Source organism: Pseudoliparis swirei, chromosome 3 (assembly GCF_029220125.1).
Source record: "Pseudoliparis swirei isolate HS2019 ecotype Mariana Trench chromosome 3, NWPU_hadal_v1, whole genome shotgun sequence".
NCBI classification, from domain to species: Eukaryota; Metazoa; Chordata; class Actinopteri; order Perciformes; family Liparidae; genus Pseudoliparis; species Pseudoliparis swirei.
Window position 1 is genome coordinate 9,562,965 of NC_079390.1, and position 23,489 is coordinate 9,586,453.

The 23,489-nt window shown below is 41.6% G+C and overlaps 2 protein-coding genes across 4 annotated transcripts; one reads left to right on the top strand and one right to left on the bottom strand.

The window, feature by feature from the left end:
- Positions 1-423: 423 nt before the first annotated feature.
- On the top strand, positions 424-5,711 carry LOC130209719 (uncharacterized). Its single transcript, XM_056439523.1, has 4 exons — positions 424-4,060; positions 4,155-4,256; positions 4,700-4,891; positions 5,010-5,711. The coding sequence occupies exons 1-4, from the start codon at positions 3,902-3,904 to the stop codon at positions 5,193-5,195; spliced, it is 639 nt and encodes a 212-aa protein (XP_056295498.1). The 5' UTR covers positions 424-3,901; the 3' UTR covers positions 5,196-5,711.
- myo1ca (myosin Ic, paralog a) lies at positions 5,577-23,147 on the bottom strand. 3 transcript variants are annotated; one of them, XM_056439509.1, is made up of 33 exons: positions 23,066-23,147; positions 21,529-21,655; positions 14,915-15,073; positions 14,710-14,825; positions 13,520-13,718; positions 12,900-12,980; positions 12,555-12,734; positions 12,392-12,490; positions 11,489-11,602; positions 11,322-11,393; positions 11,109-11,228; positions 10,932-11,014; positions 10,671-10,776; positions 10,483-10,563; positions 10,295-10,386; positions 10,045-10,139; positions 9,895-9,941; positions 9,726-9,806; positions 9,456-9,561; positions 9,185-9,302; positions 8,971-9,084; positions 8,795-8,871; positions 8,420-8,488; positions 7,939-8,023; positions 7,673-7,832; positions 7,471-7,554; positions 7,283-7,376; positions 7,130-7,185; positions 6,899-7,034; positions 6,477-6,547; positions 6,298-6,395; positions 6,096-6,195; positions 5,577-5,989 (listed from the first exon to the last, which is right to left on the bottom strand). In XM_056439509.1, the coding sequence occupies exons 3-33, from the start codon at positions 15,050-15,052 to the stop codon at positions 5,963-5,965; spliced, it is 3,099 nt and encodes a 1,032-aa protein (XP_056295484.1). In that variant the 5' UTR covers positions 15,053-15,073; positions 21,529-21,655; positions 23,066-23,147; the 3' UTR covers positions 5,577-5,962. The 3 variants fall into 3 exon arrangements, with proteins under 3 accessions (XP_056295484.1, XP_056295467.1, XP_056295476.1); XM_056439492.1 differs by lacking the exons at positions 21,529-21,655; positions 23,066-23,147 and adding an exon at positions 17,737-18,969; XM_056439501.1 differs by lacking the exons at positions 21,529-21,655; positions 23,066-23,147 and adding an exon at positions 15,734-15,922.
- Between the last annotated feature and the right edge of the window lie 342 nt (positions 23,148-23,489).

Below are 23,489 nucleotides of genomic sequence, written 5' to 3' on the forward strand. Positions count from 1 at the left end.
TTTGCGGAACGCTGGAAAAAGTTTGTCTCCTTTCTGAATGAAATATGTAAAGTAATTCATAATTAAGTGCTTAGATTAGATTAAAATAACCTACTGAACAAGAGAGCCCTACAAGCACCCGCTTTTTTCGCAGCAGGAACTTGATTAAACACTTTGGTCAAAACAATATACTTAAACTGTAATAGTGTATCAATGACAACACCATATGAGAAAAGTCTTGTGTTGTGTTGAGTTAATGAGTTGGGTCACAAAGGTCTTTGGGGTTATAGGTTAACTTCTTTTAGTGAGTACTAAACGGTATTTACCATTATGTGACAACGTGAGCTTTGAACCTTGAACACTGACAGCCTCTGGCCTCCTCGGCTGTGCACAAGTGATTACATAGAAACCATATAGACTTTCCTGCAGCCCATTGATATGCCAATGTGAAACTGACACCACAAAGAGGTAGGCTGAAACCACCAGTTGTTTTGTGTTTCTAGTGAAGAGGAATTTTCAAGGATGTTATTCAGATATTTTGCTATTGCATAGGGCTTATCTCAGAGAACATTTCACGAAAGATCGTATCTTTAACCTCTCCGTTTGTTGTTGTCGTTTCTTGTCTCCATGTATATTTGGTCATACCTGTTAAATTCAAAGAAATAACACCTGATCCCAAATATAAGCTCTTAGAATGAGAAGAATGACAGTGAGAAATGTGTCATTAAATGTAATTGTTAATAGGATTCATATTTTAGCCAAAAGGCAGAAGAGCATTTAACAGCTACTGTGGTCATAACATATAAATCAATAGGCTTTCATATGTGTAATATGTTATCTTTAACACTTTGGTTATGTTGTTTAAGTTCAGTGTGAACACTGACACTGTCCTATAGTGTGAACACTGACACTCTCCTATATAAAATGTATTAGTCTTACTCACTTTGTTTTTGCATTTAATCGGGGCAAGTTTAGTATAAAAAAAGACCCAGTGACGATCAGGCCTTACGTTGTAATGATGAATCAATTGTATTACATTTAAATTCTGGAATGATCACAACATAAACAGAGATTGAATGAAAAACTGTGCAACATTGTTGATATTTCGTTACATTTTCAATGTGTTGAAAGAATATCCCCCCAGTGTTCATTAATTTGAATGTTGGGTGACTTCAACATTTTACGCATTAGATGTACCTCTGGTTGGGAAATTCTGTACATTTGACAATGAGGAAAACATATGTATATATATATATATATATAATATAAATATTTAATATAAATATATAATATTCTATATATAATATAAATATATACTATATATTATTATATATATAAATATAAACATAGTATATATATATATATATATATACACTACCGTTCAAAAGTTTGGGGTCATCCAGACAATTTCGTGTCTTCCATGAAAACTCACTTTTATTTATCAAATGAATTGAAAATTGAATAGAAAATATAGTCAAGACATTGACAAGGTTAGAAATAATGATTAATATTTGAAGTATTAATTTTGTTCTTCAAACTTCAAGCTCAAAGGAAGGCCAGTTGTATAGTTTATATCACCAGCATAACTGTTTTCAGCTGTTCTAACATAATTGCACAAGGGTTTTCTAATCAGATATTAGTCTTCTAAGGCAATTAGCAAACACAATGTACCATTAGAACACTGGAGTGATAGTTGATGGAAATAGAACTCTATACACCTATGGAGATATTTCATTAGAAACCAGACGTTTCCACCAGAATAGTCATTTACCACATTGACAATGTATAGTGTGTATTTTTGATTAATGTTATCTTTATTGAAAAAATAGTGATTTTCTTTGAAAAATAAAGACATTTCTAAGTGACCCCAAACTTTTGAATGGTAGTGTATATATTTATATTTGTGTGTGTGTGTGTGTGTGTGTGTTCAATGACACTTTCAATTGTAATACATGAACATTTTGAAAGAAGATGACCCTTTGTCTGGTGTTAAAATATATCACAGCACATGAAAAAAAGGAAATAGAAAATAACAAATATTAGTGAACTCAAATACAATAAATAAAGAGATTCAGACAAAATAAGGATACAGGCTTGCATTAAAAGTATCGACTAAGATGACAAATGCTCGGTCCCCTCTAGATTTAAGCTCCTAGAATATATTGGAAGCCAGAGTAAGGAGGCTAAAATAAGTGGGATGTGCTGGAATAAAATAGATTATAAATTAGCCTTGATAAAAGATATTTTTCCAAAAAGGACATCTAGTGAAGATGAGTCATGAGGACAGTTGATTTTTTAGTGAGGTTCAGTGAAACTGTTACTCATGACTCATCTTCATAATAAGACTCCTCAAATATTCCCTCAACACTGAACTTCATTGCCTCTTGAAATAGTTTGACACTTTCGCTTAAATAACTAATAACTACAAAGCTCTATTTTTATGAAACTCTATTTTTTGATTAACATATTTATTCATTGCAAGTGCACATTAAAACACATTGTTAAAATGTATGCACAGAATGACACCCTTCATAAGATTATGAATTAAAGCAGTTATTAAGGCAGCATATCAACATGCATTGCAATAAAGTGTAATAAAATAAAATAAAAAGTGACAGTTTCCACTGAAAACCATACACTCAGAAATCCATTTGCCTTCTTCCTTTCTTGTCTCTCTATCAGTTGTCTTTCTGACATTTAACTTTAAATATCCTGGTAAAAAGTTGATGCGCCTTGAATACGCAAACACACTTTAAAAATATGTTTTTATAGACTAGACGCAAACATGTGATTATAACTTCTGAAAATACTCATTACCCACATGGCTGTTAAAGAAAAAGAAAAGATACACGATACATTTTCTTTGTCGCTCACTTCCTCAAGATACCTCACTTCTTCCTGAATCATATTGGTGACCACAAGATGCTGAAACAGGGCGAGAGTAAGAGAGAGAGAGAGACAGAAAGGGGAAAAAACAAAAACTCCAGATCTCAGAAACCGAAAGCAACCTGACAAATATATAAACAGTACAAGAGCCTTTCCAAAACATGAAGGTATCCTGCTGTTGTTCACTGCTGATCCAAGGTAAGCCTATGCTTAAAATATACTTAGGACCAGACTTTGATAATGGGTTGTGTATTTGTCTGTATACATAGATTACATGTTTTATTATTATTCACTGAATCACCATGTGAGCACATGTTAAAGTTACACAGAAGACAATATGCAGTGTATATCAATGGATTCATTGGTCGGGAACATTTTGTCTTTATTTCTTCACTTTATTTAAACTGTCCATGTCAAACTTCCAGTAAAAGTGTTTCTGTGAGCATCAATAACATCTTCCTTATCAGTTTAGTTCCCATAACTTTACGACTGTTTATTTGTGCCGACCTGAGTGAGCTTTTGTCATCAATAATCGGGAGAGATCACTGGAGAACACCGTCATGGTTAGGAAAGACGTTGACTCAATAAGAAGACTCTGAAATGAGTGACCGAAATGAAAAGGATCATTTGCATTTTGGTTGCAACAGCAGCCGGCAGTAGAGTCTGTCATCTGCTGATTGGGATGCACAGACAACAACACATAAAACACCTTGCACACTGACCACTGACACTATATAGAGCAATCAAGACATGCAACCAGAACAAATGTTATGTCACAGAAATATATAAGAAAGAAAGAATAGCGTGGAGGTTGGAGGATGTGGGGTTGGATTTTCTTTCAAAAATATCAAAGGACTTTCTTTTGGACTCTTAGTATGAAAATTGAGTGTTGAGATCCCTTAAAGAGAATCAGAGGCGTTAACCGGATCAGTTTTTGCTGGAAGTGATACTGAAGGTCACGTTTAAAACTGTTACATCTTGAACTGTAAACAATAGACACTATTAACCCACATCTCTGGTCTTGTCATGGGTTCAGATGACTGTTTGGTGGCGGGCACTCATCCTCCTTTGCTGTGTACTGGACTGTGTGGAGTCCTCTTCTCCATCTCCAGTCCACCAGAGGAATAAATACAACAACTCCTTTCGTCTCGCGAGGTCCACCCGAACCCGTGTTCAGCGGCTGCAGAGGAAATATGTGAGTCCTACAACAGTTCTCTCCTCACTGGTCAGCGTATCATTAGCTTTCCCTTGTTTTACATATTGAATGGGTACCATGTTTACTTTAACAGAAGGAGCAGCAGTTGGGAGATGAGCATTTCGAGGACAGAAGTCGGCAGTTGAAGGACCTGCCATTGCTTTCTACAGATTTCTCCAGCTGGCTGAAGCTGACGGTTAGTATCCTCTTCCAAACAATGCAAGATAACAATTAGGGGCTTAAATATAGACTGAGCATGGGGCCCGTAGGGAGAGCCACTCCCAATACAATAGCTCAGCAACTCGTTTGTTGGGGAAATATACTCTTTATTGTGTGTGTGTGTGTGTGTGTGTTTGGGGATGTGCGTTTCGTAAACTTGTTTGCACTAGGGCCCGTCATAATAGCGTGCACCGCGGTCTGTCGTAACCACCATACGCCACTGGTTGCTACACTGCAAATTCCTTCCAGTGTTTTGAGATTATTATTTTCCTTATGGGAAAAAAAGAAGAAACCTGATGACATCATCACGAGTCTTCTCTTGCAGAATGTACAATTGAGAGGAAATCCTCTTTGGCAACTTCAAGCACAATGAGGGTTTTGATTATGTAATCATGTGGGTGTCTCTTGTTGCACATAAAGGAATGGGATCGACTGAATGCTGCTTTCTGGGACATGCAAGCCTATTGGAAAATGCTGGAGCAGAAGAAAAAACAGCTCGAGAAGGAGGAGAAAGAGCAGATGGTGGATCGGGCAGTCGGCACCACTTTACCTCAGGGCATCAGCCACATTCAGTTTGACCTAAGGGACTTAATGAGCCAAGTCAGCTCTGAGGTATCCACCATCTTCTCACCCAAATCCACTCACATTTGGTCCTTTTTTTAGCCCACAGAAATACTTTGGAGGATGTGACACTAAGGTCTGATGAACAATTATTTTGTTTCTTCTCCAGATGAGTTATATGAATAGCTCTTGGACAAAGCCAACCTCTCTGCCACTCTTCAAGCCACAAACCAGATCCAAAACAGTGTGGGACAGCAGAGTGGAGGGTTACGTCATCTTGAGGGATCTAGACCTTTACCTCACCAAGCTGGCAAGAGACTTCCTCCTTCTGGCTTCAAAGACGACACACTTTTGACTGAAACCACAACCCCAGCAGGAGTAGATATATATATATATATATATATATACACGTACACACAAACATACATCTATAATATACACACACACATATATATATAAATACACACATATACACAGTTAAACACACACACACACACACAAACACACACACTGTTTTCGTGGTGTTGTCAAGACTTTACTTGGTGCTCTGATTTGAGCTTGTCATATCTTTTACGTAATGTTTTACTGTATATTTAAGAGTTTCGGTCTCACCTCTCACTGTAAGTTAGTAAAAAGCTCCCAGAAAACACTTCCCAACATGATGTTTTCCCCGATGCTTCTACTGGACTTTCCAAATTTATATTAGCTATTTATTGACATATTTATTAACATGCTATTCATTTCAAAGTGGTTTATTTGATGTCTCTTAGAGATACAGTGTTTTACATTATTATATTTGATATTTGATAAAGTTGAAATATATTTATGTATGAGTGACAATAAAGAGATAAAGCAATTGCAACATTGACAACTTCATGTTATGATTTTCTAATCTAAAAAACAATAACAAACAAAGGTCAGCCATTATTGCAACATTAAAGACATTCTTGAAATCATGATGATGCATATGAAAGGGATCTTCCTTCTGTTGAGTATATTTTGTGTGCTTGTGATAGCGTCCTGTCGGCTAAAAATAAACACATCACAATAAAAACTTCTGAGGCGTAGTCCTCCAGTTAGCTAAAAGGATTATTGGATGTCTGGTTGCGGTTTTCTGCATCTTCATGTGACTTTGGTCTGAGGGGCAATCTGTAGAGTGAAATCAGATTGAATATAGTCAGCTGGCCGAAATGTTTTTAATATATAAAAACCCAACCTCCCTCCCTGCAGGCTACACACATGACATCAGACTCACCACTAGCAGATGTCCTCGCTTGCCTTTGGCGACCTTTAGCTCTGAGCCTTGGACAAAATCAATGATTCCTTCTTTTCCTCGAGCCAGAACGAACCTAATACTGTATGCCACACAGGAAGTAACAGAGACAAGACAGGATAGGACATGAGTACTGCTGGGTTGCCAATGACCAACATAGAGAAGCAGTCAGGGGAAGCCTCACCTGCCCGGGCTGATGTTGACGTCGTTGACCTTGCTGGCCATCATGGCTAGTTTTGTCACCAGCTCGATCACATGGTTGCAGTGCAGTACCACATCACCCTGAGGGTCACACAGCGGGGTTTAAAGTGGTTGCAAGGGCGTGAACTCGTAAACAGCCACGACTGCTGTGTCTTACTGTACCTTCTGCTTGTTGTCCTCATTGGGCATGTGCAGAACAATCATCCCATCGCTGAGAGAGCTCACGGAGATGCCTGTTAAGAGAAAACCGGGCTCGGATACATTAAACTAATGAATACAATCACAATGAGTGTGTGTTCCTGTTTGCTGATTTGGTTTCATTATAAATGGCCACTATCTCAGGTTAATGTATCTTTATGAGAGAAACATAATTTGGTTGTCATGGATATTTCTGCAGAAGTGCACAGATAATGTACAGTAATTAAGGTGTTATAAAGTCAAAGAAAGATGAATCTATTTGAGAACTGTAGCAACTTAATAACTCCTCCTTAGAAAGAGGAATGAAAAGGAGCTTATTGGTGATCACGGATAGCACATTGATCGATATCTTAATTAATAAATACATTTCTCAAATTGCTTTTCACCTCTCAGAGCTGCGTAGTCAACCCTCTGTTTGATCTTAGTCCTGTCGATGAGCACAGCGAAGGTGTTTGTGAGCAGCAACTGCCGAGGCCGAGGCTTGAAGCCCCTCCTGTCATACTTTACGACTGACACGCCGTACTGAAAAAGCACAAGGAGACACGTGACTGTGAGGCAGCTGTACATTTATGTAGCACTTTTATTACATTGCATAGGATAAAAAAGGTGCATCCCACCTGCACTTTGTCATTGCCGAGGGTCTGGACGACTTTGAGATTGATTTGTTCACGTTCTATACAAAGCAATGGGGAAGTCTGTGTGAATCTTATTACGTCTTCTTTGTGGCGTTAATTAGCACAGAGGTAATGTATTCATGTATCTACACGTACCCAGCCTGGAATCCAAAAACAGCCTTCCAACTCCCTGAGGATAGCTGTCTTTCTGGTCCTTGAAGATCTCACTGGCTATAACCTTCTGCATCATCTACAGCAAAGAAAGAAAAATCAGGCAAGGTTTTATGTTAAATGGCACATAAAAAACAACAACTAATAAGGCCCTGTTCTCTGTGGAGGTGTACCTGCTTCTTCCATTCAGGCTGGACTCTCCTGCAATACTTCGTGACCATGTTTGTCATGTGAAGTCTCTGCAGGTGCTCAGAGGTCTGTAGGGCACCATGGAATTGACAACGCAGTATTTGTATTAATATCTCTGCAGATTCCTCCTTACTTCAACTACCTATTTATTCTTTTATCTGCATGTCACGATGTGAGCCTGTGTACCTCAACGAGTGACGGAGGAGGTGTCGGCCAGTTTCGGTCCAAAACGCTCTTGGGCAGGTTTTTACGTAGATTCTTGAGGAAGGAACAGCGCACGTGATCCAGGAAATACTCGTTCTCAGGGCAGTATTCCTCATGGCGGTAGATGAAGCCTTTTATGAGCCTAAAAATGAAAGATAGGAACAAAAGAAGGAAATCAACTGTAAATACAAAATGCAGTTGCACAAATACATACAAAAACCAACAGGAACAAAGTGTCAGTGACGCACTTGCGTATTAACTCAGCAGCCTGGCGACGCCTCTTCGCCCTCCTGCGTGCTTTCATGCCTCGCCACGCAGACTGGATCGTAATCACTGAAAATACACACACACACACATACACAAATCACCACAACAATTCTTAAACTCAGAAGAGACCATTACAAGGTCGGTAAAGCACAGAAAGTCTGCTCAATAAATGTGTTGTGAATTGAAATCTACACAAGCATATACACCCAAAAATACATGAGCTGGAATGTGGACCAAACTTTAATGGCCATCCAAAAGCATTTGTATGTGCTTGTTCAGACACTTAAGTAAACACAAAATCTGAGATTCTATTTAAGAAAGGCTAAATCAAAATGAAAATATAGAAACATAATAAACCTGAAAAGTGATTATGCATGTATTTAATTACAGTTTAGGGACAAAGTGAGACTGTAAGGGAGACATAGGAAACTGTGAGGGATCACCAGTGGGAGGGGCTCTAACCTGCGCGTCTGATGCGTTGGAACTTGGCTCGCTCTCTGTAGCCTCTCCACGACGTCTGCAGGGTCAAAGCTAGAATACAAAAAATAAAAGAATAACGGTGGATTTATGAGGTGTTGGAGTGCATGTTGATGCATATTGACAGAGGTTATTGTGTGAGGTTATTGTTTGCTGTCCAATAGGTGTGAACACAATAATATAAATATCTAGCAATACAACAATTTACAACAATACCTCAAATGATGACCTTTAGAAAAAGTTGAATCATAACCCCACAGACATCATAAACATATTATAAATGTACTTCACAAAGGAGATATTCCTAATAATAGTCTTCTTTTTAATTTCATCATTACAAACCATACCAATGTTACTTACCTATCTCTGGCCTTTTTGCTTCTAGAGCATCTTCAGTGCTGAAGAGAGTTTTTGGGAAACGGATGAAGATTTTTGACCTGCAAAGACATGTGTGACCGACATGACACTGTAATGCCATTTGAAAATCACTTCGATCCAAATGTCTTGCATGGATGGATACATTCAGTCTACATTACCTGCCCATTTTGTACTCCTCTGCTTTGTAGCCGAGGTGGTTGACCAGTGTCGAGACACCATCCGCCAGTCTGCCGTGCCAATTGGGCCACGTCTCCGGGCACAGGGGTTTATACCTGTGGCCGTGTGCACAACATTACAATAACGACAGCTGGCTGAACAAACTGTCGAGTAAACAGAATGAACAATCACTGGGGCTGTGAGCCAGTCAGTCACCTCTGCAGGAAGGCTTCAAAGCGACGTCGATAGGCAAAGCCGGCTCTCCTGACCCTCAGGTTCTCCATCAGGCCGAGGTACTTCACCTGGTGTCTGACCAGAGCTTCATCAAACCTTCCTGCAGGGACATATCTGCTTTACTGATGACAATAATACACTTTGGGCTAATCTCACAGCACATATACTGTACTATATTTTCTCAGCGCAGAAAATAGCACAGGTAACATTATTTATAACTTTTACACAATAATCCTGAGATGTACAAGTTTACCTGGCTGCTTGGCGTCATTAGGTTTGATACAACGCACGTAGGAGGGCTCTTTAGACATGAGAATCTCCATGAGTTTCATCAGGCTGTTTTTAAACTGGGTCGCGGCCTATGGGTCACATTTTTTTTTTTAAACATGAAACTAACATTGTGTATTACAATAAAGAAAGACATAATTCAGAGGTTTATTGTTATCACTGTTAAAAGAACCATCAGAATCCTTTTTCTTATTAAACCCCACCTATAAATGATCAAGGAGAGAGAAATCCTCACCATCTCTGGGCGTCTCTGGTCGATCACTTCCTCTCTGCGGAAGCAGTGACTTAGGATCTGGTTGTCTGACTGGCACATGACCTGAACAGAGACCAAACAACACAACCCATGTCAACACGACTCAAATGTTGTGGTGAGACTCGACCGTGTCCATTTGCATTGTTCTTACCTCTTTCAGGTTCCTGCTCAGCAAATCGTTGTTCTTGTCTAAGAAACCTGAATGAGACAAACAATAACACTTATTATGTGTGGGTCATGCTCTCCAACAACTGTGGAAGGAATGTCAACTGGTTGATGTGGTGATACATTACAGCCCTACCATCAACATTGTAGTTGACCTCCCCAGCGTAATGCAGCAGCCTGAACTCCTCTCGACTCATTACCCTGCGAGTTTTTCCATTTGCCAACTTGTGACTGAAAGACACACACACACACACACACACACACACAGAGACACACACAGACAGACACACAGAGAGGTTCAATTATACACCGGCTAGCAGACGTATGAGGCTCTGGTGACAGTCTTTGTGCTGTCAAAATATTATTTAATACAAGACAATGCTTACGTTACAAAATGGGGATGGCCGCCCAGTGTGTCTTCCAACTTTTCTAAAAAGGAGACATCACATGTCTCTCCGGGTCTCAGGCACTCCTCATCCTGAATAAACAGTCACTATATTTAACTTTTCCTCCAGTGAAAGAGGGTAAGACGACGTCATATACACGACAAACGCAAACTAGTTTTTGTGCGCACCAGAATGGAGATGATGCCTTTGTGCTTCTCCTCTATCAGGTCACAGATGACCTTGTTGTCAAAGTATTGCACCGTCTCCCACTGCCATTCGAGGGAGAGAGAACAATGTTGTGTTAGCATGGAAATATAAATATCAATAAGTGTCTCCCAACTTTTTTGTTTCGACTACCTAACCACGATCAACTCACTGCAATGCCTTCTGTCTCATACTCCTCCTGCTCGGACCTCAGGGTGAGCTCAATAAACAGCTGCTGGAGCTTCTCGTTGCAATAGTTAATGCAGAACTGCTCAAAACTGGAGGGAGAAATATAAGGCGACTTAGGCCAAATCCATGCCGGAGTGATGTTCAAACAATGTGTGCATGAGAAACAATTACTGATAAAGAATTTGGTGCACTTAAAAATAGAGGCAGATTAAGATCGAAGGATATAGATTAATAGAACTCATACCTATTGTGCTGCAGGACCTCAAAGCCGTAGATATCCAGAAGCCCTATAACTGTGCAGCCCTTCCCGCTGTGGTAGATTTCCTCCTGCATAATGTATAAAGTACACACTATGCAATCAATGGAAAAACAAAACAATTGCATGTTGTTTCTTGAGTTGCGATCAGAACTGTTACTGGACCTTCAGAGCCAGCGACTGATTGATCTTCTCCACCAACCAAGTGAAGGTCCGACCGTACACAGCCTTGGCTAAGGCATCGCGGGCGGACATTGCTTGCTCAAAATTTAGGGAGCTGATCATCTGTAATGCAGAAATGCGACACAAAATTATAAAATCTGAAGCTACACACCAAACAAGTGAACATGTGGGGAACACAGACACAAAGACGGGCACCTCCTCTCCCTTGGCAGTGAGCTTCTTGTGAGTGAGTGCCTCCCCGAGCGCTGACACATCGACACCCAGCAGCTGGAAAACCACAACACATCTGCTGTTAGCTATGCCTTATTGCCAGTGTTTTTGCATATGTGAACGTCCAGTGATCCTGGTGGGACTGTACTAACCTTTGCAAGATTTGTTATCTGAGTCTCAGTGGTGATATGCGTTTCTCCTTCCTCCCCTTCCCCAAACTGAGTATTTCCCAGATGGAGAACACTGGCGATGATATCCAGCAATTTCTGAGGCCGGACACAGGGAAGACAACAACCTCACAGATGTGTTCAAGTTTTTTTTACTAAATTAATATCTGGACAGTCGCTGAGAATATGATCATCCAAAATCAGAACCAGAGACATTGATTTGTTTTTAACAACCCTATTTTTATTTATTTTTTGAAATGGTCGCAACAAAGTTGATGTAAACTGTGCTCGACTAAAAACCTTCAAACAAGCCTTTTGCAAATATCTCATGATGAAAACATTCTTAGGAATCCAAAAATCGTTTTGGGTGAAAAATGTACGTTTATAAATATGAAAATTGCACTTTGCAAACTGCACAGGAGCCTCTTGTTTGAACTACTTTGAATTCATGTAGCGTTGACCTGAATGTGTTTATGATGATAAGAAATGTGATGTTTGGATAATGTAAAGAAATAAAGGATAACAAACAGTGGACATATTCACATTTTATTTTTAATGTTATCGTACGTATTTCATTGTATTGTTCTACATTGTATGTTTTATTTGTATTGTTTTATATTGTATGTACAAGGGACTGGAGGTGTAAAATAGCAAAAGCTATAACCTAGTGCAATGCATCTTTTCTCTTCGGAGACTAATGTTTTTTTGTACGTTGTCCCTGAAATAAACTTCTAAAATAAATAAAAATAAATAAAATAAATTCATGGAGGACATTAACATTCCCAGATCATCATTGCTCATATTGAATCCATTCCTATACTTCTACCGTTGAAAGTTCCACTTTAATGTATAACACCAGAGAATATGAGTGAAAATGTCTCTACTGACCTGCACTTCTTCCTCAGTGAAGCCAACAACAGACAGGGCCTTCATCACAACTTTCCAATTATTCTTGTCACTGACGGAGCTGAGTCTGGGACAGTTACCCTGAACAAGAAAATTAAATATGACACCACGATTGATCTCAGAAAGAAATATCACACACACACACCTTCACCAGATAGTTGTAGCTCTGAGGGTTCCTCTCCAGAGCCAGCGTGGTAAGCAAGTCGTCGTCCCCTCCATCCAGGAGCTGGTAGAAGATGTGGAAGTTCCTCTCACCGTGGTTCTGGTGCACGACGCGCGACTTCTCCAGCAGGTAGTTCAGGATGTGACCGCCTACTGGCGCCCCCTAGAAGGAGTTACGAGAAACAGCAGGTTTAACACCCTGGGCCTAGATGTTTTAAATGTTTGCGCTTCTATCAATGATAGAACTAAACTAGCTGCTGTTTTTCAGTAGGGCTTACGCACATCTGATTCCTATGCAGTATGTGAAAGGAAAGAAAGGAGTGTTCACCCTGAAGTCAAACTGGACATCCATGTATTTTCCAAAGCGGCTGGAGTTGTCATTCCTAAATGTTTTGGCGTTGCCAAATGCCTACGTAAAGCAAAAGAAAATCCAGAAAATAAGAGGGAGGAAGTGAAGTTAAGAACAAGAACACAATGAAAAAATCAAACAATCAGGAATACATATTAAGAAGTATTTACATATGACAAACATGCAGAGGTCATTCAGATTTCTCAGATAGATAAATAGATAGATAGATGGATACTTTATTAATCCCGAGGGAAATTTAGGTCATCCAGTAGTTTATACACTTAACTTAACTCACAAACATACATACACAAATCACAGTAGAATCACAGTAGAAAAACAATACACATAGGGAGAACATATTCACAGGGAGTCGGGTGTATCCAGATATTATACAGATATTACAGTGTGCAAAGTGATATAAATAGTACAGTCTGTGCAATGGGCTAGTATAGCCAGTAAAGAGTAAAAAGAGTAAAAAGATGGACAGTGGGATGGAAAAATAAAGATCAACCAGATACTAACATTTATTGTGAAAGTCAAATAGGTCTAAATGTACTCTGCTTTTAACTTATTGCAGCGTGTGTAAATAGTTTAAATACCTCCAGAACAGGGTTGGACTGCAGCAGGCAGTCCCCAAGGGTCGCCATATGTTCATTGATGGGGCAGGTGACAGCGAAGTAGAGGAGGATCTTCTTGGACGCTTCTGTTTTACCTGCTCCACTCTCACCCGATATCATAATACACTGGTCCTTCCTCTCGGTCCGCATGGCTCGGTAAGTGTTGTCTGACAAGGCGTAGCTGAGGGGGAAAACAAAAGCAACTTGAAATAGAGATCAACATCTATTTGAAACATGGTGGTGGAAATGTCACATAAACATTTCAGGATGCAATAGACATCTTATTATTCTGTTCTAGGTTAAATATGTGGTTTAGATGCTTGTTATTATCAAATGTATTTATTTATTTGATATTACCACAATCACATGCGATCATCATATATCATTTGGTTTTCTTTTTTAATTCTCCATTTGCACCAACTGACACATGAAACATGACCCTGCTGTCAAAAATACACTACTTTAAATGTGTGTGTAATGCATATATATTATAGATTAAAGAATAAATAGAGAGAAAACTTAGTCACATCAAAATAAAACAGAAACAAAAGGATGGCGTATTTAACTGTTGTACTTTGAAAGACAACAAAATTAAAGTTATCTGTGAAGGCACAGATAACTTTAATTTTTTGGAGTCAGTTATGTAGCATAATATGCAACAACATGCCTGTTGCTTCCACACTATAACATGTATTTATAATCATTACAAAATTACATTTCCCTATAAATGATAAGAATCCATAAAAATGTTTTGTGATTACATATTTAATCTAGGCAAAACCAAAAGTTCATATTTCTAGTGACAGATTCATGTTAATTATATTAACATTTGTAGAGCTCACACAATTTGAATAATTGAGTGACAGCCCCCGCCCCCCATAATGTGCTAATACACATATTTGTTAATTGCAGCATGAAGTTATGCACCATAATACAGTATATGTATTGAGCTATGGAAAGCCTCTGTGGAGGTTTCAGTATTAAATCATATAATACACACATACACACACAGAACATCATTTAATGTGACTTGCATGCTTCAATAAATCCTGTTTGATTACAGAGAATCAATTTTGCAATATGTGGTTCTCAGCATATCACATGATTATTAGCTGCTGAGGACAGCTGAGGAGTTTGATGAATTACTGTCTGAGGAGCATGAAGTGACTCACATGTGAGGCGATATCTCATAGAAGCTGACCCCTCTGTAGCGCTCCATCTGCTGCTTGGAGTACATCTCCAGCTCTTTGTAGGGGTTCACTGACACCAACACTGAGCCAATATACGTCTGAGGCAAAACATGAGAGCACATTTAATGACGTTTCACTGCAGCTACTGAAGTGTTTTGGAACGTGTGATGGAAATTGGCTCCATTACATAGACGAGGTTTTCCCCGTAGCGTCTCCGTAGGTTCTCTATGAAGGCTGCCTCACTGTTGTATTTTTCCAGCAGGACAAAGTCCTGCACCCCGACCCTGTCCCGGGCCGTCAGGGTACTCTCCATCACGATGCGCATTCTTCCTTCAACATCCACTTCCTACAGGAAGAGAGGAAGCGAGAAGGAGGAAGACAAATGAAGCAGATAGTGCAGCAGTACAGAGAAGATCTGTTTTTACTGATAACCTTCCAATAGACACGATTACACCCTGTTGGCCAACAGGGGGCGCAATGCATGATACGTTTCACCCAGTTAGGAAAGAATGTGCATCTGGCTCTCAATAGTACAATCGTTGGCACATAATTATATTACAAGGCATACACTATGTAAGAAGAGAGACACATTTCACAAATATCTTCAGAATATCTGAGGCAACTGTCTAAAAACTTACTGACCGCCCCAAAACAACTCTGTTGTAAGAGCAGTTCCACCAAACATGGCCAGGATCAAAACAATGAAGACATTTCAGGAATCTAAATGATAAGCAGACTCGTTCATCATGCAATAGATGGGATAGTGTACGATGATGTATGTACAGAACACACAGCTCGCTATGACCAAACGAGATGTAAGTGACAAGGAAAGTGTGTGTACATGTCAACCGCACTGTGACGGCAAACATCATAGTGCAAACAGGAAATTATTACCAAATGCCAGAGTGAAAGTCTCAGAAATGCCCCATAATATTAAAAACACATCCACATGCACACTCATACGCACACACACACACGTATAAAACTGTCAGCAGTGAATACTTACTGGTAATAAATATATCCAGGCTCACAATTCAGTGTGTAATCAATGCACTACACCCCAGCCAAACCAGCTGCACTCCATCCTCAGTATCAAAGGAACATGTGTGAGAGGAGTCCTGCTGTTTTTCTTTACACTTTCATAAAAAGAAAAAAAATTAAACAAGCAGAAAGTGGAACAAAGGGGTTTGACTTCCACAGGACTTCTGCAAGAGCCTCTCAAGGGTCTCATTTGGCTGGTTCATGCCGGTAAAAGGTCATTATCTCTGGCCACTGGAAGCAGGAAAATCCTTAAAAGAAACAAGAGGACAACAGTGGAAGATTGCCAGGAAGCGAGAGCAAAGGAAAGTCACTGGACGTTTCCACTGCAGCCACTCCTCTGCTTCACCTAGCACTATTGTTCTCCCACTCCTGCAGGTGGGCTTCCTTCAGATAGTAATTACAGCTCACAGATTTCCCATTGGATAAAACTAAGGAATGTTCGGGTCAAGTTTGGGGCAGGCGCTGAGTGGATGCCACTAAATATTTCTATCTTGTGTGTCAACAGCTGTGCATGCTTTTATACACCGAGGATTTGTTTGTTTTGCATGCATGGTCAACAGGAAACTTGCATTCATGACACCTTTAAGGCAAAAGTAGTATAATTAAGAGTGTAGACGCAAAAAAAAGGTCCTTAAACAGCTGTGAAGAATGCCCTGAAGGTGCAGTTGTGGCTGATTGCAACGTTTCCTATAACTTTTTAGAAGTGTTAACTGGCTATGAAATGCAGTTTGTATATAACTTACATATCAAAAGAATAGTAAAGTGCTTTTGTTTGAACTTGTATCCGCCCACGTGGTTGCAGCCTGCCACATATTCTGGCACATATTAGAGACTGGGCTCGCACATTGTTGTAAAACGCCATGTGTTCAGCACTCCCTGGATCTGAAAGGCAACAGACTCTCTCTGGCGAGAATCAATCTTTCCATCTTCAACAAATCTCACACCTTTTATGTTCATCCGTGATGTCATTAACATGTACAATGGCTGCTGTGTCTACATGTGTCGTAGTCTTGTCATGCTCACTTCTATTTTTGTATTAACACAAAAAACACGCAGCAAACATTTTTTTCAGGAATCGGTCAGCAGTCACAAGTTCTATTTGTTTTTCTTCTGCTAATTTCTTTCTATTTTTATCACAAGGAATTTATCCCAATGACATGGAGAACCAATTTTAAAGGATGAGAAGGCTCACAACAAGCATTTCTGCGTCTACGGATGGGGTAGAGTAAATCTTAAAAAGGAAGAGAAAATCATTCTTATGAAGATACTATGGCTGAGTTCCCCTCAGAATTACAGGTCTGGAAAGTAGATAAAACCAGAACACAATGGGGCCTTTGCAGTGAGCTGACCTGAGGCTTGGTTGCTACAGCAGTGATGCTCTGATCTAACTGACACACCTGGATGCTTTAGGGGGGATTTGACTGACAACCAGGCATCTTCAGTGAATTCTGCAGGTTTGTCGGTGCAGCACCAGTAAGTACCAGTGAGGATGCTAACCAAACAGTGGGACTTGGCTCCAGACCCCATGACTAAGCTCTGCTGAGCCGACTACATTCGGATTGTCTACCTTATAAGGCATGGCCCACCACTCTGTCCCAGGGCGAGCTGCTCTGGGACCACAGCTGCCTTTCTATCACTCACAGCCCAGGAATGGATATGGTGGAAAAATACCAGGTTTACTCTTTTTGGGCTACACAGATTGAAGGGTATCCAAAAAAAACAAATAACCAATGACTCATACAGGGGTGAAAAAAAGAAAAAGAAAAAGAAGAAAACCCCGAAGTGACTCATTGTCCAGTTTTGCTTCCCCCCTTCATAACTGAGACGGTGAATTGGTGGATCGGATCTTGTGCTTCACTGTGAAAGCACAGACAATGCGCAAAGAAGCACACAAACACACACACACACACACAAACAACAAAACATCTAGTCAGTATGCAGCACTACACATGATGGCCAGGATCTTACCCTGCCTTGGTACCTCATCCTGTCCTGTTGTTGTTGGAGGAATGCTGTGTTGGTGGTTCCCCCCCCCAGGTTGGTGCTCCTCCCCCCGTGTCAGACAGACTCTTTAACTTCTCCTCCACCTTTGTCCATGGGTGACACAATTGGGAAACTTGTCTTCTTCTCTTTCCCCTCAGCGGTTACTTTCTCCCTTTCGCTCAGCTTCACTCTCCGTCGCCACGTCTTTCCTCCTCTTCGTGGGGCTACCCTGTGAGGACAGAGCATACGCACCCAGGGCTAAAACACAGCCCCTCTTGTTTATACCTTCAATTTGTCTTCCCCTTGACAGGTTAAGTAAATGTCCGCCTCGCCATGAGTCCCTCTCCTTCCCTCTAAACCAAACTGCATGAAACGAGGGCAGGAACTCCCCTCACACGTCACACAACTGGATACAAAAAAAAGTAAAGGAAAGTATAGGCTTGTTGTGAAGAGCCAGAGAGCCGAGAGGGGTTGGAAAGATTTGCTAAGAGCCCCAGACTACAAACATGTAATCACTCTGCAGCTATATAAAAGAGGGGGAAAAAGAAATCACATGATGAGATCGGAGTACATTCTTTCTTTCCTTCCCTCCCTATTCAGTTTGCTCCCTCCCTTTTCTCCCGCAAGCTGAGACAGATTCACAGGAGATGTCAGCAACACAGCCCGTCTCCTCGTGGCTGTCTCCCTCTGTTGATGAAATATCTTTCACCATCATCATAATGTCGCTCTGCAGCATTTGAAAAGTCTGTTATTCATATTCCCCGTCTGGTTGGTGTCCCAGGCAACACTCCCAATGCAACAAGTGAACTTCATAGGCATTTTATATCAAATGTGCCGTCTGCTGGCCATGGGATTCCTGACTTCTTACTTGAAGGCATTTCTGGGGAGTGCTGTCAAGGCACGTCGACTCCGTGAGAGAACACTGCCCTCCTCTGGCCCCCTGCCCCGTATTGTGGGCCCTCACCTCACCTCGTCTCCCCTCACTCTGTCTCCACGCCTCACTCTCATTCCCTTGCCAGCATCGTAAAATATCCAACGCTGAGGAATCTGAATAATGTTGCCCAGATGGAGAGAGCCTCTCGCTCGTTTTCTCAAGTCAAGTCGTGTTTATAGATCTTAATTATCTCACAAATCGTACATTTTCCTCAAGGGTCTTCCACCTATTATTTGCTCACTTGAACTTTTTTTTGTCAAATATTCCTGCATACCTATTTTTATGAAAATGTTCACGCCCCCACGTCCGCTTATACTCCTTACCTCATTGCATTCCTCCACAATGTGCTTGACTCACACCAGCCTCACCTCACACGATCAGGTCCATTTTGCATGAAGCGCAAACAATCCAAATAAACTCGTAAAGTGAGATGATAGTTGTTTATTTAGTGGGCACCGAAAAGTTGACTCCGGCAGAATGGTCGTTATCGTTGAGTTCCCCGATCCCCAAACTGTGCTCTCAGGAAACATTATGAACATGAATGCATGCTGAACACTTGTGCCTATTGTTGGGAGCAGCCTTTTATGAAATATGAGTACAGTCTGTTGAATAGGAGTACATGTGTCCACAGGAGCACCATGGGTCCAGGTCTGGCCACCAGAAGCTCACTTGTGAGCTCCACTTTCAGGCGAAGCTGCAGGCTCAGGCCCGCGTGTGACTCAACGAGGTGTCAAATGTCACACAGGCCTCGCCTTTGGTCCCGACCCTCTCTTAGAACACACTCCCAGGGTCACATGGACAAACTGCTCGTCCACCACTGCGGGGGATTACTGGACAAGGTTCTCTATCTATTTTATCTGAACATAGCAATTGCCAAAAATGTGATTATGAATTTATAACATATGCTACACGTTTATTCTACTTTATAGGTGTTGTAGAAACCTCAGTTTCGGTTCACAAATTCACAGTTGGGCATGTTTGGGTTTTATTTGGGTCATCAGAAAATTCAAAACCATGCGCAGATGTCTCTGACAGAATATACTGGAGACAGATTGCTGGCAGCATTTTTTGGACTTACTTTTGAAGGGCATCCAAGAAGTAGGAGTAGCATATAACCACGTGCATATGGAAAGCATGAGGGTACTCGCCTAACACCTCTAGGTTGTCTACTCTGCTCACATAGCAGCATCTGGCACAGCTGCACTGCCAATGAAATACTAAAGACACTGAAGTCCACCAGAAAGAAACTACAAGTTTCTTCACCACCTATGCATGTGCATTATTTCCTGCTGAGCTTTTTTCAATAAGTGTTCCTATCTTTGTTTAGCAGTTCCTGTCGGAAAGGATTTCCTTCCTAACTGTTTCCTGATTTTCTGGGTCTTCCCTCAGAACCATTTGTTCGAGTTCAGCTCTGATGTGAACCGTACCTTATTGTTATTATTTATATCTCCTGCATTGTACAGCTAGCCGCTTGCAGTGGATTCCTTTGTTTCAGTGTAAATTAAGAGAACCTCAGGTGTTTTGCGCCATTAACTGGAATCTAACATTTGCCTGCTATTAAACTATGAATGGTATACTTTGCAGATTAAACCGACTTCCTCTCAGGAGTACACATACTTACTACCCGCCTCAACTCTCACTACTTTCTGTCAAACTCCACCAAAACACTAAAGTAAATATCCTTCTTCTCGACAATGCAACCATGACTTCAATTTCAGATAATGACTATAATCAATACATTATTCTGAACATCTGACATACTATGGAACATATCCAAAGAATCCTTGCATAACCCTACCTCATAAACTAACTGCCTGCATGTCTGTACAGTGTTCGAGTCGGAGGTAGAGAAATCGCTTCTCTTCATTTTGTATTTAATTTGCTCAGGTTTTCCGATTCCAAGAAGAATCATGATTTACTTGGGCGGGGTGGAAAATTCTCTCTCTCGCGCTCTGTCTCTCTCTCTCTCTCCCTCCCTCTTTCCCTCTATCTCTCTCCCTCTCGCTCTCTCTCGGCACCTATCATCCATCTGCACTAAGCTCCCTCAGCACCCATCTGCCTTCCCTTTCACCCCGATCTCCTCAGCTGCCTCTCATCCCCCAGATACTTGTTACACCACAAGAGCTACGGAATTGATCAATGTGTAAAAACGAAATGCCATGAACCTACGAGCTGTGGAAACACACACACACACATATATATATATATATATATGTTTTAGGAATGGAAAAGCATAGACATCGATTGGGGGAAGTGGTAATCGTACGTGTCTCCTCTCTTTGCAAAAATAAACAGTCACGAGTAAAAGGTTTCAGGTCAATAGTGTAACGTACCTCTCCTCTTGTTGATGTGAATTATAGGATGGCTTATGGCTCTGCCTAGTGGTAGCAATATCAATTACACACAACTGGCTCCCATTCCTCTTTTTTTTTAACGGGATGGCTCGAAATTACATTTGGTTCCCAGGGGATGAATCCGACTGATCTTGAACAGATGAAACTTCACACCGTCTTTTCTTAAACAGAGCCCGAATTTACATGCATGTTTTTTCTTGTAATAGCATTGCTACACTGTGCCAATTATACTTTTATTCAAGCAATATTTATTCTAACACACACACACACGCATACGCGCACACACACACACACACACACACACACACACACACACACACACCCATACACACAGACACACACACTAATCAATTGAACTGAAATGCAGAACAAGTGTGAATGTGATATTTTTTGTATCTTGCACCTCACAAAGATGTAGACACATACATGCACACATACAAAAAATAATGTACATGCATATCAGTAATAAACACATAGGAATATGCCTACCTGGTCCTCCTCAATATCCAGAGGGCACAGACAGCCTCCCTGAAGTTGAACAGGGAACCCTTTCTCCGTGTCCAGGTGTAGTCTGGTGGCGGCCACACGTCACTCCGGACACATTCCCACCCAGAACCTGCGAAGTTAAGTCACAGAAAACGTACTTCGTAGAAAATGCGTGTAAAGAAAGTAAAAACTGCGGACGCATGAAGCCCCTCGCTGTAAAGGATGCATCTGGGGTCGTCTGTATCCCGTATATCCGCTAGGGGGCGACAGACCTACAGTGACTCACAGTGAGCAGACAGGCTGCGGAGGCTGCTGCAGACAGCCTGTTGGAGGTGGAGGAGCCGGACGGGACACCGGGACCACACCGGGACCACACCGGGACCACACCGGGACCACACCGGGACCACACCGGGACCACACCGGGACCACACCGGGACCACACCGGGACCACACCGGGACCACACCGGGACCACACCGGGACCACACCGGGACCACACCGGGACCACACCGGGACCCCGTGCGAGCCAGTTTAAGAGGAGGCGGCATCACACGATACGTGGTTGTCTTCACGACATCTGGCTGTCGATGTGTATTAAAGTATACTTTTTAATAAAGTGATACTCCATTGTTTTTCTTCGTACCTTGTGAAACACGAGGGTCTCTAACATGCTGCACTCTCATTTCCCTCCAACTGAGTTCAGAAAAGTATTTGATAAGTTTGTGTATTTCCTATGATATCATGTAATTAAATATCCTACTGCTTTACATTGTGTTGTGTTTTAATGCTATGTATTGCATATCAATAACAATGAAAGCTGCCCTTATCTTACATGACTTCAACCAACTAAAGCGAGCTCACGTGAAGCATCACTCATAATGTTTCTGTTAAACCTCGTGACGTTATATCTAACTAGCACCGAAGACAGGCAAGAGTGACATTTCCATCAGCCCCCCCCCCCCCCGCAGAACGAAATGTTCGGATATTTTCGTCAGTCGCACGCAATTCCAGGATGCTTCATTTTATTGGTTGCTGGATTAAATCTTACCCAGATACGGGGTATTTTCTGATTGGCTATTGTGCCTCACAGCAGAACTCCAGGGGAGCGCTTGATTCCTCCACGGTGAGGGCAGCGCGGCCAGCTCATGTTTGCGCGCTGCGGCAGATTAAAACATTAAATAGCCGAGAGTTTTTTTCAGCGTGAGAAATACGATGTGTGGCGGGAGTGTGTGACTTAAGACCGAAATGCGTGAGTGTCACGCTCAATGCGTGAGACTTGAGAGCCCTGCAGTACTAAAATAAAACCACGCTAGCTCGTTTACACGTTACTGAAACAGTGACATTAGCTAGCCTCACGTTCAACTCCTCACTTGAAGCTGGTTCAACCACACACACGCAGCTGGTGTCGCACTCAAACATGTCCGCTACATTTGGGGAACACACGCAGAGAGTGACGCAGAAGGGGAAAGCGCAAAGAAAGTGATTACTTTAAGTAACGAGCCCAGTTTCTCGTTACTGGGAGGCGAGCGGCGAAGAACCGACCTGCTGCAGTTGTGTGAGGGCGCCACTGGGTGAGTCCCTCTCTGCGCTGCTGCTGCCTCTACGGCTCCCTTTTCCCAAAGAAAAGAAGAGGCGAACTAGGTCCGGGGAGGAGGGCCGCCGCCATTATCGGAAAGCTGGCAGAAACACCACGTTCACTCCCGCAATCTGTTCACAAATTGCTCCGGACATGACCGGTCGCTGCGGCGGTAGAAACACCTTTCCGACGACACACCACGCCGATTGCACGGAAACTCAACGTTGTCTCGTGTGCGCCACCGGCCCGCAGCGCTATGTGGGCACAACAATGGACAGAATAATTATTGAAACAGCAACGTGGTGAACCGAGAAAAGAAGACAGACGGCGGAGCAGGTTTTTATCCGCCTGAACAATCCTCATGAGAGAAAACCCTCTTCACGAGCCTAA